The following is a 17,196-nucleotide window of genomic DNA, read 5'->3' as shown; positions in this document are numbered from 1 at the left end:
GGCCTGTTCCCGCAGGCCCCAGCGGCTCTGGCCCGGCTTGGCTCCAGCCGGCCCGGGCCCTGCGGCTCGGGTCCCCCCATCTTCCCCCCCCCCCCCGGCGGCGCGGCTCGGGTCCTGGGGGCGGGGCTTGCAGCAAGCCCCGCCCCCAGGAATCGGGCCCCGCTCTTGCTAAAGCCGACCCGCCACCCCGTCAGTTCCTTCTTGCCGGCTACTCCAACAGAGGGGTAGAAGGGTGGGTATTGGAATGGACATGAACAACACATCTCAAACAACAGTTACGAGAAGGTGAGTAACCGTTTTTTCTTCTTCGAGTGCTTGTTCATGTCAATTCCAATCAGGTGACTCACAAGCCTTAATTCAGGAGGCGGGGTCAGTCCTGTCTGCCACAGCCACACCGCCTCCCCTAAACAAGCAAATATATTTCTGTTTGTGCAGCTCTCTCACTGGACCTCTCCAGCTTCAGGGGACAACAGGATGCCAATGTGGTTTACTGTTCACTTTGGATTTGGGTAAATGAGGGAGTGGATCTGTAAACTGGACTTGAGGGGAGATCTCTTTCATTCTTCCATGAGGGAAGGCCTCATTATAGTTGTTCAAGCCTGACTGGATTACATCACTTTCAGTTTCCCCCTCATTTCACTCCCTCCCCGCCTGCCGCTGTCCCTTTATTTACACCCCCTTGTACTGTTGTAGCTTGAGCAGGAGCTGCCTTAATGATGCATGCTGATCACTTCATTCCCCAACACCCTCCCTCCATCGCTTTGAAGTGTGCTCAGGTCTCAGGCCTGAGTTCAAAGGTCACTTTGTTTATTTATGCAAAGCTGGATCATCTGTGAAATGGGGCTTTCAAGGCCTCTAACATCAAAAGCTCCAATGCTGGCCCCATCAAGTCAAAGCAGGGACTGGTCTTGCATTATAACAAATTAAAGCAACTTTGTGGGTCGTAGACAAACACGGTTAGATATTTGCTCCATAAATTGCGGCGTTGTTTTGACCCTTTGAAGGACTGATCGGAACCTACAGTTGGCCTGAAAACAAACCATTCCCTTTTAGCTAATATGACACATTCTCAGAAAGTCATGCATAAATAAAATCTGCTCCTGGCTTGGTAACAGCCTGCAAATATTTTCCGTCAGTTTCCCTGAGAGCCCAACTGTCATTCAGAACTTTTGATTTGTTTTAACATTAAGAAGGAGGCAGATCTGGAGCAGTTCTGCTATAATAATAAACAGTAATAATATTAATAATAACAGTAATAAAATATCCTTCTTGTATATGGCACTCTTTGTCCCATATGGTCCCAAAGTGCTATGTAAACTACTGTATAGAAATCCCTTCACTGCAGAAATGTAGCCCTCTCTGGAGTGGGGAGGGCTGCAACCAGGCTGACAATATGCACAGAACATGATGCATAATGCTGAGTGGAAGGGAAATTTCAGCCACTGCATCAAGACAAACCCTCAATCAGGGCTCTGTATAGTCCACAACACAAGGGGCCAAATTTTGCATCAAGGACTATTAAATGATGTGGCAACATTCATCCATTCTGTCTCCCCTGAATTCTCTTCATTCCCATTCTCTTCTATATAAACCCAAGCAACGGTTGCTCATTGTTGAAAATACATCAATGATTGTTTTTAATTATGGGATTTTCACTGTGCTCTCCAGCTGGCCCATCTCCTAGGCTTTGGCTACCGTGATGATGTTCAGGCATTCCAGTTCAGAACCTCCTTCCCCCGATATGTGCCAAAGGAAGGAGGAACTTGTAGCCAACTTCAGCTGGGCATTGCCTCCTACAGTGTTCTTTGTGTTCCCTGGCTGCAGGCTGGACTCCATTTTTGGCTGCCTGACCCCTTCTGCCTGGTTTCGGGAATAGCGCAGGGAGCATACATGGCAATCCAATTAACTCACCCTGTAGGAAAACTGAAGAGTAAGAGGCAGCAGAAGGCAGGACCCAGCAGGGCAGAGAGGCAGAAAATAAAAACATCAGGAGCCCAGCTGTAGTAAAATGGCAAATTCCGCGGCAAAAATGATGAATTTTCTTGCATCTTGTAAAAATTCCAGATCCTCTGGCCATAGAATTACAAAATCCAAGATTCCTGACTGAGGTGACAGGGGCAGTTACACTTCTTAGGGCTCTTATTTCGGGCTCTCTGCAGGCTTGTGAAGACAGCGCTGCATTGCTTTACACTCAGTTCACATTTTCAATGTTATCTTCACAACTATGAGGGTTAGAAAAACAAGGCTTAAAACCTACAGCCGAGAATCTGATCTCTCTCTCTCTTTCTCTCTCTCATTTATATATTTATTTGAGAGCTTTGATTCTATAGTACAATTCCACTCTATATGCATCCAAAGAAGTGGGCTGTAGTCCACAAAAGCTTATGCTCTAATAAATTTGTTAGTCTCTAAGGTGCCACAAGTACTCCTGTTCTTTTTATAGCACAATTCTGTCACAAGGGGTGAATTGCATGGCAAATTCCACAGCCACAGAATTGCAGAATGTGCAGGTCCTGCCATTAATCTTACAGATATTGTGAATCTTTAATATTCTTGCTGGGGGTGGTGAGAGGAGGGGGACAACGACAAGATCTCAGTTTTTAAGGTCTTGCACAAAAACATGCACACAGGAAAAGTGCATGGTAGGCAATTTCTCTACCTGAAAGACAGCACTGGCCCGGCTGGGATTTGACCATGGAATTGTAGAGAATTTTACTGTTACAGACATAAGGCACATAGGGTATGTCCAGACTACCCGCCGTATTGGCGGGTAGTGATCGATTTATCAGGAATCGATATATCGCGTCTCGTTAAGACGTGATATATCGATCCCCGAACACGCTCTCCGTCAACTCCAGAACTCCACCAGAGTGAGCGGCGGTAGCGGAGTTGACGGGGGGAGCCGCAGCCGTCGATCCTACGCCGTGAGGACGGGAGGTAAGTCGAAATAAAATATGTCGACTTCAGCTACGGTATTCCCGTAGCTGAAGCTGCGTATCTTACATTGACACCCTCCCTCCCCCCAGTGTAGACCAGGCCATAGACCACTAGGCTATCTGCTCCAGCTGTAAAGAGATGTGTTTTTTAAAGAGGAGGTGAACAGAGCATTCCACCTCATTGGTAGTAACTATCTGATTTATTGCGTCGTTCTGACAGCTTTGAATATAACCAAAAATCATCTTTAGGTTGCTTTTGTTGCCTCGTTCATCACTGGTATTCAGGTCATAGTTGCACACGAGCAACTCCTTCAGGTCCACTATCCGTGCAATAAGCATCATTCGTCAGATGTCTTGAATGATTTACTTGCTTGGCTGCACAAGGAACATTGGTGCTACAGAACAGAGAAAATGATTGTTGGATTGAACATAATGCCCCTTGATAATAACTCAATGCCGGATTCAAACCAGCACCATTCATAAAAGTGATGGCAGAACACAAACAAGTGTCATTAAAATACCCAGGTCCAGAGGAACCAAGCAGAGACAAGGAGTAAATGAATCCCACAGATCTGACCACGCCTGCCTTTTGGGAACATTCTGCTCCAGATTCAAACTTGAGGCTTGAGCTGAAGCAAACACCTCTGAGCTTTGAGGAAATTCTGAGCTGGAACCAGATTTATGGCTCGGCTCTCTCTCTAGAATTGAGCAGGCTGAACAGTAATATGTTTTCTGGAGAATGTTTTCTGTCCATAACCAGAGGAACCTACTTATAGTGAGTTCAGATCTAGCGCAGTTTATAGAGAAGTGGTATGGGAGCCCCAGGTTGTTTCATTGAAGAGTGCAGATCCCATTGTAATGACCCTCCACTTAGTGTGAAGTTGTTGAGTCAAAAAAACAAACAACCCCCATCCAACCAAAAAGCCCTTCACTATATCTGAGGTTTCAAGTCTAAAATGTTTTATTTATTTTCTTTAGAATATGCTATGAGTTTTGGTTTTAGATGTGCAATGATCACAACAAACGCAGATAGTGTGAGACTTAATGGATCTGAAAAACCCTGGTGAAATATAGTAATTATTTACCAAGGGTGTTTTACTTTTCCACCCAGAGAGATATTTACACTATGGGCTGAGTACCTTTACCATAACTCATTTTTATTCTGTTCTCTCCTCCTCCGCCCCCCCCTTGCCCTCCCTCAAATTTTTTTCCCTGGGTCTTGTAGGTAACTCCACAGGTTTGGGATTTGGCTGGATAACAAGCAAAGAGTCGTCTTCAAAGGATCAAACGGATTCGGAGCAATTTGGCTGACATCAAAGGCTTGGCAGCATGTCAAGTGGTGTTGAGAATGCCAGTCAGTTAGTGTGTGTAAGCAGAGCGGGGGTTGCACATGAGCTGACATACTGTAACATGAGGCAGGAGACAAGGGTGGGTATGCCGCTCTTTGTACATCAAGCTGAGTAGGATTAAGATATAATTGACAGACCATTGCCACTTAAACGTCTTATCCACTTTTAAGATGTTCAGCAGATGAACAATGGGCAGCAATTCTTTCATATTTGACCATGGCTTTTCTCCCTCCTGCCCCCTTTTACTCTCGAAGTGGTTTTTGATTGTGCAAAGAGATTTCCTGGTTATTTGGTAAAAAAAATTACAAGATTCCATTTCCAAGTATATTGATATTTACAGAAAAAAAAAATGCTGCTTAATTTATTTGATTATTATTCAGAAAGGAACCAGTTTGTCTTCTTGATGTCTGATGTTTTCTTCTTCTTTTCTTTTACACTCACTACATTAAATTTTCAAAGGTCACAAAGTTACATTTGCAAGATGCAGTGCATTGGTTGTTTCCTACCATTCATTCGGGGGGCTGCGCAGAATGGGCTGCTGATTATTCAAGCTGAGGAGGACTCCGTGTTGTATGTTTTCACTGAGGGGCAGAGGGGTTAGTCAATGTTGCCTTTATGGTCCTTAGGCAATTCCATTTCATGCTGCTTCCAGAAGGATTGGGTGTGAGTTGGCCAGAGCCCTTGTGAAAGCCTTCTGTGTTCTCGGTGACAGGAGGGGGGCAGCTTCAGTGAGCTGCTGGAGTTACAACCCGCTGCACTGCTGCCTTGGAAGTTTTCTTTTCCCTCCTAAGTGACAGCTGCACGTACTTCTGGGGAAACTTTGCTGGGCGAATCAGAGATGGAACAGAAAAATATGTTTGGGGCGAGGGTGGGGGGACGCCCTGCGTGGCATCTCAGGCATTTTCCTTGGATGCTGTTTAAGACACAGCAGCAAATGAGAGCAACGCACGTGCAGGCATAAAACTCCTGGTGCTAAAAACACACACAATTTTCCAACGTGGCAGTAATTGGGGGAGTGCCATGTGGGGAGAGTGAGGGTTAAATATATGTTGTTCTTACTTAAAATCTCTGCCAGAGCTCACTGTAGTGTTTAAGCATTATCCACCTTGCTAAACAGCTGCAAAGACTAGATCCATTATTTCTTAGAGTTTCTGGACACGCTTGTGTATGTGCTGAGTTATTTCCCCTGTACTCTGTAGTTGAGATTAGAATGAGGCTTTCCTCGCTTCTAGCCTCCAGATATTTTCATGTGGGTTTCAGGATTTGTACAATCGAAACTTTAGTCTCTCCCATACTCTTACCTTAAGGTCACATATTTCTCTTGAGCTGCATGTGGAATTTACACTCGTATCACTGAGGTTGGTGCACAATGACTGAGGGCAACTCTCTGATTGGGTAGCCTTTAATTATGGGAACAGTCCTGAGATGAAGAGGAGAAACTGCCCACCAGCATGGAAGGGGTTAAAGAGAGCCTTTGTGCCCAGCTAGCCCCGCCCCGTTATGCCAGGCCTGGAGGGGGAAGAAAAGGAGAGAACCTGGCTCAGTTTGGGGCTGACTGGCGAAGAGGCAGGAGCTCGCTGCCCACCTACCTGAGGGGAAGGCTCACTAGCCTGCCAGCCAAGGCAGCCACTAGAAAATAATACCATCTCCTTGGCTGAGGAGACTGTGGAAGAGACTTAGGAGCAGCCGCCCTAAGAAATGACTGGGTGACTGAAGCACGGAGACCTTGTGTGGTTCCGGCCCCGCCAAATTTAGGGCTGCCCCGCCCAGAGGAGCCTGAGACTGTGGCAGGGCTCTGCCCAAGGTCTACAAGGGAGTGCTACTGGAGACAAGCCACCCCAGTGACTTGGACTGTAGGGGCCATGCCCCACACTGAAGGGACAGCGATAAGAAGTAACCTAGGGCAGTGGATTTAGACTCCTGGCTGGGAGGTGTATTCAGGGGTTGACTCACACAGGGCCCTGGGCTGGGACCCGGAGGAGAGGGAGGTCCTGGATCCCTCTACCCAACTGCCTTAAAGACTGAGGCACCTTGACCAGCGAAGCAAGGGGCCGGCAGTCAAGCATTCCAACCAGTAGGCCACCCAGCCCTCCAAGCTCCCTGTTAGAAGTCCCACTGACTTAATTTCCAGCATCTCTGAAAATAAGGCCACTGAAGTAGGTGCCGGAATAGGGATCTTGGTCCGTCCCATGTTTGAAAATTCTGGCCTGAGTGACTTGTCTGGGCTGGGATAAGCTGTGGTATAGTTAATGAGATGTCATCGCTTTGTCCAGAAAAAAGGGTTCTAATCCTGGTTCTGACAGCGACGTATGATATGACCTTGGGTAATTCTCTGAACCTCTGTTTCCCCATTTTACAAATGGGGACAAGAATATTTACTTCCTCCTACCCTTTGTCTTGTCCATTTAGACTGGGAAGGGGCTCTCCTACTGTTTATTCGTGCAGCACCTAGCACAATGGGGGCGCAGATCTCAGCTGGGGACTCTAGGTGCTATTGTAATAGAGATGATGATGATAGGGGAACAGGACTAGATGGATCATAAATTTAGTCCAGTTCATTCCAGTGCTCTTAGTTTGTTTTAAAAAAAAAAAATAGCCTGTCTACTCAACATTGTTGCCTTCCTGACCAAAACTTTACATTCAGTACTCTCCCAGGTTCGTTTGATCCCAATAGGCCTGCTTGCTCTCCTGATCTTTTATGGAAACTGCAAGGTAAAACTGTTGCCAGAATTCCACTCCTTGCACGCCGCATGACTGATCACATAAGTCTCTCCCACCTCCCGGGTTTAATTAGCTGTAATTTTGATGTATATCATTATTTGCATGGAGGGTAGAATGGATCAGCTCCTCCTAGGGAACGGTGACCAGTAAATATAAACAAAAGGGCTTTTGTCAGCTATTAATGGAAACATTGATTAATCTCCTATCATGTTAGTAGCCTACTGAAAAGCTCATAAAGCAGCACGCAAAATTGTTCATTAAACTGGCCAGGCTGCAAGCACCAGGAAGTGAATGCAAAATGCACTTCAAGTGCCTTGCGGCAGCACAGTGCCTCCCAAAGGCAATGCAACTTCCTATCAAAGGCAGCTGTGTAGAAGGAGACATTTCTTAAAGCTTCTTTTTCTCTTTCTTTGCAGATGATGCCAGCTCAGGAAAGGACAGCCCGCTGTCTGAAGGCTCCAATGGCGAATATGAAGATCATTCTGGGAAGCAGTGGGGTAAGGGACAGATATGTATTATATTTTGGCTTCCCACACATTCCTGTTCATATCCATCACCATATCCATCGCAGTCCGCCTCTGTGTCGCATTGCACTGAAGGAATGGAAAAGGCAGCCTGAGAGGAATTCAGTTATCAGATCAATTTGTATCTGTGGATGGTCAAATGTCAAATAGAATCTCAGTTGAATGCATCAATCTGAACTGATCCCTTCCTTTATTAAGTGCCCTCCTGCCCCAGGAAATGTAGCTGGTGATCCACACTTGAGTGTCTGCTATATCCTAGCATCGTGCTTTCTTGTACTTGTTTCCAGGGGCAGTGGCTTTCCTTTCCATGGGTAGCCTTATTATGACTGGGCATAAATTCTCCATTAAAAACCATATTGAAACGTATAATGGGATTTCCAAAAGCACTGAGCCTACCTCTGCTCCCACTGAAGTCAAATGAGAGATCTGGCTTCAACAGGAGCAAAGTTAGGTGAGCTCTTCTGAAAATCGCCAAGTACAAAGCCCTCAAGTGGAGATGCAGTTGATTGGCAAAAGAACTCCTTCAGCCAATATACAGTTGAACCATCTCCCTGATTGATGGAAGGTGTACTGGCAAGAGGACTTTTTTTGCCTGTATAAGCTGTGTCTACACAGTGATTTTTACCAGCATAACTATTTTTGTTGGAGGGGGCGGGAGAGGGTTCACTTAGGGGTTTTGTTCATCTTGTCATAGGCTTAGCAGAAGCTACTACGTCCAGCTCCGAAACCAGGTTCTGAACTGCTCCAGGGTTTGCGAGTGTCCTGACCCAGGGTTTGGTTCAAGCCATTCTCCACACGCTTTTTGTGGAGAAACAGAACAACTTTTGGCCACTACTGGCATGGGCAGGAATTTGAACTGATAACCCAGAGGTGTCAGGCACCATATCTCATTTCTGCTTTTATGGCCCAGCTACAGCTCATCCCTTTTTTATATTTTTAGTTTGGTTGGTGATTTTTCACCGTGTTCCTAAACCTATTTCCGAGAGATTTCATCCAGTCTAAAGAGCCCTATTCAAGAATTTACCCTTGTCCAAACAGGGCAGCTCTAAGCTGTCATCAAAATAGGAAATTCCAAATATAATAATGTAACAAATGCATGACTACCAACTTCAGGGAAGCCACCATGCTGTGAAACATGGCCAGCTGGTAACTCACGGCAACAGTGAGGATGGAGTTCATTCTGCTTCAAAAGGACAGGCTCCTACCCCTGAGCTAAGGATAATCTCCTCCAGCTGTTGGCAGTAGAGGGTATATGATACCATTGTATTGTAGTTCCGATTCTTACCAGGAGAGAGCAGTGAAGCACATAAACACTGGGCAGTTAATTACATTATTATGTGGACAGTGCTAGCATCTCTTTTGCATAGGACTGCAGACAGGGTCCAGGAGCCAGTGCTTGTTTTGTCCTGGGAAGCTGATGAAGAGGGATGTAATTTTGAGAGAAGATGGCAGATTTTTATAGAGAAAGGAGGGAAGATTCAGCTATTCCACACTTCTAGAAATCTCACAGGACAGCTTTTGCATATATCACATGAAAAAAAGCAAATGCAGACCTGTCTTCAGACCTCAATCCCGTAAGGGGCATGAGCCAGAAGTTGAGCTCTGTGGCAGAAGTGCCCTCTAGAGGTAATTGTGGACAATCACGATAAATTGGACATTTCCGCAACCACTGCGTTAACTCTCATCTGGTAAGGGGATGCTACAGGCACCTCTGAGATTTATCCATCCATCTGTGAGATATTCCTCAAGGAAAGGAATTTGTTAAACTGCTTCCTACCAAGTTTTTGCTTGACATTTTGCCATTAATTATTTAATTTTAATTACACCGAATAAATCTTCGTAATAAACAGCGTTAGAGCAGGAGACATGCACACACTGTCCCTTTGACACAGTCAGTTTGTGTTTCCCTCACGCTTGCATATGGCATAGTTTATACTGTAGCAAAGTGCAGCTCTTGGAGTTTACAAAGCAAACTCCGAAAGGTGTGTGGGAGAACTGTCATGCAAAGTCTAAATAACATAGAGGCACTCTGTAATGGGGTCCTCTGGCTCTAAAGGCCCCTCCCCCAACCCTTGGGGAGGAGCTACTGAACCCGGGACTCAACTGATGATGGGGGACAACTAAGGAATAACAGGGTTGGGAGAGGGGATCATAGGTTCAAAACTAGGGATCCAGAAGGGGACACCGAGCAGAGAACCCCGGATAGCATCCGCTGCTCCTCAGAGCTGTCTAGGGAGCCAGCGGACGCCGCTCAGAGGAACATGATACGTGAGACAAGGGAGGAACAGAACAGAGCACCTCCCCATCCAGCATCCTCCTCCTGGTGTTGTAGGTGGCCACTTTGGCCAGTGCCAGGAGGAGGTTGATGAGGAAGTCTCGCCTTCATGGGGCCACAAACAGGGTGTGCGAATATGAAGAGGTGTGGGGAAAAGTGCAGACAGAACCTCAACAAAAGGTTCTGGAGGAGCCGGAAAAGGGGCTGCAACCTGGAGCATTCCAGATAGGCATGCGCCAGGGTCTCCCTCACACTGCAAAAGGATCCTCTAGCAGTTCAGCAAGCAAATCTTCAGTAGATGATACAGATTTTGGATGCCATTTAGTAAATGCAAACTCACAGTGCTCCCGGCCTCTCACTCCCTCACACTCGCTCTGTCTCGCTCTTTCTTCTCTGTGTGTGCGTCTCTCTCTCTCTCTCCTTTTGTCAACTGGCCTCTCTGAACTTGCCCAATTCAAGCTTTTGTCAAGGAAACCTTTCAGGACTGTGTAAATGGGATCTGGTTTCAGTGTATCACACACAGGATGGAGCAGCTTTTGAGGCCACAATAATCACTTAACCTTCTAAAAGAAAAAGGGGGGAAATGCCTGAAAAAGTATTATTTTACCTGTAGATTGCCATGTCTCAGAGAGGGATTGTCAGAGGGGTGAACACAGGACTCCAAACAAAAGTTCTTGAGGGATGAGATAGAGTGAAAGCAAACTGAGCTGTTGTTGACCTGACTGTAGTGAGGAAAATGCCGACCCTGTTTTACAATATTGTCCCTGTGCAGGGACTAGGTGGGGAAACAAACCCTATTGACATATTTTTATGCAAGCAGAGGGCAGGTATGGCCTGTTACACATGAAGTTCCAAGATTTAAAGTCAGTGATGTGACTCATCGGTCAGTACAAAAAGTATTAGTGAATGTGCCTATTCTGGACCTGCACTGTGAAGTGCTAATGCTAGTGTAGAAATCCCATCCAGTGAAAATCTACCCTTACATGGGCTTCAGTTCATGTGCACGGAGTAAATTATTGCCTTGTTAAAAGATAACCATTTAGACCCATTTCACTGCTGGATGTTAACCACTTCTGTGGCTCATAGACAGACTCTCCACATCCATAATGAAAGCACCCTGTGGTCCTATTGGCATTTGTCTCCAGAACCGTGGCTCATGGTTTCGAGCGCTCCCGGTGCGTGGTGCTGAACGGGTTAATTATCTCTCTGGGAGTGTGATTGTTTTTACTAGATAGGAGCCCTCTGGTTTCAGGAGATGATCAAGGGAATACCCAGCAATTTACACACGGAAACCTATGGAATGGGCTAGCATGTGACTCTAACCGCCCCAGCTGTCGCTGGTAGTACATTCAATGCTGGAGTTGCTCCGGTTCATTAGGTTACACATGAAAGCCCCTGCGTGGAGAGTGAAGCATTTCTGCACCAGGGTTTGAAATAACATGACATGGCGGAGATCCAAAATGACAGCCGGGGGGCTGTGAGAGGAGGGCGGCTGCTCACATAAGAAAGGGCCTTGAAGAGAAGAAGCGCCATGGGCAGCCTCCTTCCCAGAGAGCGTGGCTGGGTCTGAGGCCAGTGTGTGTGACACACACACAGATCTGTGAGGGGTCCGGCTTCTTTTCCTCAAGTGTGTGAGGCCTGCGCGCCAACATCCTCACGCCCGGGGAGCTGCAAGCCAGCCTATCCCACTCCCAAGTGGTGAGGGGACAGAGCAGGAGTGGCACAGTGGCCATAAACCAGCCTCCAACAGAGCTCAGGCTGTAATTTTTGCCACCGCTGTGAAGCCACAAAAAGCACTAGAGTGAGCAGCTCATTCATAATGAGCCAGATTGTACATGGAGGTGGAGACTTCAGGGGGAGTTTCTCCCTCATATTCCAGTGCTTGTGCTCTCCTGAGCACAGGGACTGCTCGCGGCTTGTGCCCCTACGGACACCTCATGGGCCATGGCCCCACCACACCTGTGCACTGGAGAACAGAGCTGGCTGGATGCACAGTCAGGGAGCCTGCTGCGCCCCCTTAGGAAGTGTAGTGAGACTCTCCCTGTGCACTGGGAAGCTCAGGGAGAGCACCTCGAGCACAGCTTTCCTGGCGTTCCCACAGCTGTTCTGCTGCTGTGACACACTCCCCAACAATGTGGGCCAGTGGCTAATCGGTGCAACCAACCTGCCCCAGTGTGTCATAGAGAAGGCCAGTCACATCCACCTATTCAATATTTGCATGGCTCTTTACAGATAGAATTAAAGATGCAGCTCCTGCCTCAAGGCCCTTACTCGCTAGGTGAGACACATCACGACAGGGTGCCAGGAGAGATGGCAGCGGCCTAGCAGGTGACAGGAAGGAAGGGAAGGGTTGTTACACGAAGGAAGGTTATAAGATTGCACTCAAGGCAAGGCATGCAGCTTGTCAGCTCCCTTTGGGGCTGGGAGGAAGAGCTATTAATTTAGATTTCATTAGACTGGTGGGGGAGGGTGGGTCATTGGAGACATGGAGAAAGGAAGGGGGCTTGGAGGAGGGTGTTTGAAGGAGGAAAGGATCACAGAGGATACATCCAGCACAGGAGACAGCAAGTGAGAAAGTGCAAAAGGGGCTTTGCTCTGGGCCTGAGTGAGAGATTTAGGGGAGGCAAGACACAAGATGTAACGGGGCAGAGCTGTGTAGAGGAATAGTGAGGGAAAGGAGTTTGAGTCTGACTGGGAGCCACTAACTGGAATCTGAGATGGGACTGGCAGGGTCACAGTAGTGAGAGAGGAAGGTGAGTTTGGCTGGAGTGTTTTGGATAGATTGGAGGATTGCCAGGTGGGAGTTAGGTAGGCTGAAGAGGAGGAAGTGGAAGTAGGCTTGGCAGGAGATTGCGCTAAGAAATGCCCCGGGTGTAGTATTGCATAATGAGAGTAATTGTGGGAGATTTATACCTTCTTCTGAATCGTTCATTACAGGCCACTCTTAGACAAGGTTCTGGCCTTGAAACTGCCGTATTCCACTGTAGCAATTTTTAAGAGCTTTTCAATAGATTTTTTTTTTTAATCATATTGGTAAATCAGGCCATCCAGTTATTTTACAGAAAGGACACAGTGCAAAGCTATGAAAGCCATGTGGATAATATTACCCCACTCCCTTTTTCCTCTGAAATTCTGTTGTGGAATTTAATGAATAATTGAAATTATGTCATTAAAAGTCAGTAGGAACTGAGCGCCTAATTCCCTTGGGTGCTTTTGTAAATCCTGCACTTCCTGTTGACTTTTGTGAGATCAGGATTTGGCCCATTGTGAGCTTCCACTTGAGAACCTGTGCTTCCCTGAGAGACAAGGTTGCAGCAGAACCCATTACCCATTGCTGAGTCTTCCAGATACTGTTGGAACGGAACAGCCTTGCGCCATGTTTCTGCTCACCTGTCATTTGGATGAGTAGCTCTCCCTAACCTTTTCATGGGGATTTTTTGAATGAGAGTGCTTTTTACTATGAATTTTTCGTAAATGAATGCTGGATGAATCTCAGAAAGTTCAGTTCAGATCAACACTCAGAACTCTGCCTGCTCATCTGGACAATCTGAACCTCTGGACCTTGTAAAATTGGCTTCAAGTTACAGAGAGAGCAGGTTCCTTGTACAATTTCTCTGACTCTCTGCGGCATTTGGCCACATTTGGGGAGTTGCTGAACACTCTCAAGTCCCATTAAAACCAGGTGTGGAGGGTGATTATCTCCTCTCTGGATGATCAGAAGTAGACCAGAAGAACAATCAACCTTATAGAATTCTGTATTCTGCTTCTGGTCATGGCCGAACCCAAGAAATGCAAAGCATAGAATGCTATAGCTGTGTCCTGAAGGATGGCCATAGTGCTAAGGGAAACTATGAGGCCAAATTCTGCCCTGAGATACAGGTGACTCTGGTATTATTTTATGACATCGCTATAATCAATTGCCATAATTATAGAGTAAAATTCTGTAGCCTGTCTTATGTAGGAATTCAAACCAGTGAATGAAATGGTCCCTTCTGACCCTAAAATCTATGAACCTATGTAGTACTTATTTTTATGAAGGAACCACACTGGACCAGTGTATGCAGTAGTGATACTTGGGCATTTCTTGCACATTTGGAGTAGGGTGTCTCAGAAACAATGCCGGCAGTCCCTATAGACAGCAGTGCAGTGCAGTGCTCTGGTTGGATGGTCCATCATGCACCTTGCTTAATGTAATCAACCCTTTGTGTCCTTTGCAGCCCGTCCCAGATTCACGCAACCTGCCAAGATGCGACGGAGGGTGATTGCACGGCCTGTAGGAAGCTCAGTCCGCCTGAAGTGTGTTGCCAGTGGGAACCCTAGGCCCGACATCACCTGGCTAAAGGACAATAAGCCCCTCACACCTCAGGAGATTGGGGAGAACAAGAAGAAGAAGTGGACATTGAATTTGAAGAACTTAAAGCCTGAGGACAGTGGGAAATACACTTGCCGAGTGTTTAACAAAGTTGGAGAAATCAATGCGACATATAAAGTTGAAGTAATCCGTAAGTGCTGCCTCTGGGCTGAGTGGGTTATTAGGGAGGGGCTTTTACAAGCGGGCTGACTTGAATAAATAGAACATTGTACCAAGAGCTGTGTGCAATGCCAGAAACTGAATTCCCAGATTACACTAAACGGGGAGGTGTTGCAAACTTCAGCGCAGACAGAGAAACAATTCTTCAGAGTCTCTAATAGAGAGGTCAGAAACATGGGCAGGAAATAATAAAATGTGATACATCCTGATAAATGCAGGCTAGTATGTCTGGTGAGAGCAACTCCCAGAGTAGCAGGGAGGTACTCGGGAAAAACTACTATCTAGAGAGAGACCTAATGGTGACAGTGATGGTATGTGTGCTCACAAGGTGATATGCCTGCCAAAAAAAGTAAGTGCGATTTCAGACTATAGACAGTCACTTTGTGGACCAGGGAGTCCCACTTTTAGGGTCTAAGAGCCATTGGGAGTTGTTCTATTGACTTCATCGTGGGTTGGATAAGGCCTTTAATGTGTTTGAAGAAAAATAGTTTAGGGTGGCTACTACAGAGATAATGGGATGAAGTTAATCAATGGGAAAATTAGGCTGGATATCAGAGAAAAGCGTTCTGTTGAGTCACAGAGCAGTCTCCCAAGAAAAGTGATAAAAGTCCCATCACTAAAGTCATTAAAAATTAACTAGACAAAGCATTTAGGGCCAGATTTTTAAAGGTATTTAGGAACCTAAAGTTACAGACAGATGCCGACTGGGATTTTCAAAAGTGCCTAGATGCCTAACTCTGAGGCACTGCCTTCAGGCACCCATTGGGAGTTAGGCACCACCTAGGCACTTTGAAAATCCCACTAGGCATCTATCTTGCATCTTTAGCACCTAAGTACTTCTATAAATCTGGCCCTTAAGGCACATGCCATAGGGGATTGTCCTGCTGTGGCAGTGGAATGAACTAGATTGCTGTTCTCTGTATTTAACCCTATAGAGGATTCTGTGGCTCTAATTTCCTGTCTTATTATATTTGAAAGTAATTATATTGGGGAAGCTACTCAAACTAAGTGAGGAAGGGCTTCTATTCCTAAGTTTATGCTATGTTTATGCTAGCCTAGTATGTTGCCATGGAAATGATTGATGCTGCAAGCTCAAGAAAGAGGAGGAGAAAGGCTGTGAGAGGGAAGATCAAATATCTTTGATTAGTCAGGAGCAGGGGCATGGAAGACCATAAAGCAACACATGACACATGGAAAGCATGTTGTTTGTGTGTTAGTGCATGTGTTTTAGCATGATAAAGTTTATCCTGGTGTGAAATCTGCTCTGATAACTCCCTTTCTCTAGAATAACAGGAATTAAAAGCATATGTGGGGAGTTCTGTTGTGCTCTGAATGCACAAACCTGCTGGACATCTGGTATCGATAAAAATGCAGCTGTGTGGAGACAGTAAAAACATGTGTTTACACTAAAACCAGGAGCAGAGACAAGGAAATGAATCAAGTCCCATCCTAATGTCAGTTGTGGCATTTTCACTTCATCAAAACCAGATGGCACCAGGAACAAACCCTTTTCTGTGTCAGAGAGTAGTCCCCGTTTATCTTGGTTTTTATCAACCTACAGACATATGTAACCTTTGTTTTCATTAGCATTTTCTGGCTAGGAACAAAAACAGCGACCAAAGGGGCAATAGAACCAAAGCGATAAGTGTATTAAAGCATTTTCACAGGCTTCTTCCTATTTTAATAACATGCCAGGGCACGTTTCAGGTTTTATTAAATTTCCTCCCTTAAATCTTTTTTTCCCCGTAAGCCTCCACTTTTCAGTCTCACCTGCTTATCTGAGTCTAGAACTTTCCAGCTTCGATCCCTGCTGATGTGTTCCTCATGTGTGATCTCTTGAGAATGTGACATTTCTGTCACGCTGGCTGACTTTCCCTGAGCATGTCTTTGGGGTCTTGGTGCCGATAGCCTCCTGTACATCCTATCCTGATTCTTCGAAGTATGGAACATTGTTCCTTCCTCCCACCTCAATGCCTGCCCAGTGATACTGGGAACTGGTTCTTTACACATCCAGCCCAACAGTGGTTTCCATTAAAAAGTCAGCATTTGCCAGCAGCTACGACATGGTGATATCTGAGACACCACAGTGTCTCCCTGCACCTAGAAGAGGGAAATCTATGGTACTTCAGATACCACTGTCCAGAAACAGGTGGTAAATACCAGGAGTACTTGTGGCACCTTAGAGACGAACAAATTTATTTGAGCATAAGCTTTCGTGGGCTACAGCCCACTTCTTCGGATGCATCCAATGAAGTGGGCTGTAGCCCACGAAAGCTTATGCTCAAATAAATTTGTTCGTCTCTAAGGTGCCACAAGTACTCCTGTTCTTTTTACGGAAATAGACTAACACGGCTGCCATTCTGAAAACTGTGGTAAATACTGACTTTCAGATGTGAAATTGGAATCTATTCAGCATCTTTTACAGTGCCTGACAAAATGGGGTCCCTGCCTGAGGCCGCTGACTTCTAGTAATAATAAATAATAATAATAGGCTGGTCTGGTGAGCTAGTCTTAATGCTCTTTGGGAGCCCTGGGTTTGATTTTCTATCATGGTATCTTGCTTCCCGGCCAGCAGGGGAATCTGGGAGTGTTCCTGAGGTGAGATGGTCAGAGGACAGAGAAGGTTTCCCTGCTGGGTAGGGAAGTAAGATGGCTGTTGAGTTCTCCTCAGAAAACAGCATGGGAAGTGGTGACTTCTCCATGCTTAGCACATTTGCAATTAGACCGGGGTAGGCAACCTATGGCACGCATGCCAAAGGCAGCGCTTGAGCTGATTTTCAGTAACACGCACGCTGCCTGGGTCCTGGCCACCGGTCTGGGGGGCTCTGCATTTTAATTTAATTTTAAATGAAGCTTCTTA

General features: G+C 46.1%; 1 protein-coding gene across 7 annotated transcripts in view; it reads left to right on the top strand.

Moving 5' to 3' along the window:
- The window catches only part of FGFRL1 (fibroblast growth factor receptor like 1), a 239,561-nt gene that overhangs the window by 213,240 nt on the left and 9,125 nt on the right, over positions 1-17,196 (top strand). For all 7 annotated transcript variants that reach the window (XM_034772153.1, XM_034772154.1, XM_034772151.1 and 4 more), the window contains 2 exons: positions 7,423-7,503; positions 14,023-14,307. In XM_034772153.1, the coding sequence (XP_034628044.1) occupies positions 7,423-7,503; positions 14,023-14,307 (366 nt within the window). The remainder of the gene's footprint in view (positions 1-7,422; positions 7,504-14,022; positions 14,308-17,196) is intronic.

This window comes from Trachemys scripta, chromosome 5 (assembly GCF_013100865.1).
Source record: "Trachemys scripta elegans isolate TJP31775 chromosome 5, CAS_Tse_1.0, whole genome shotgun sequence".
NCBI lineage: Eukaryota > Metazoa > Chordata > Testudines > Emydidae > Trachemys > Trachemys scripta.
The sequence above is the reverse complement of the archived record's forward strand: the minus strand, read 5'-3'. Positions and strand labels throughout refer to the sequence as shown.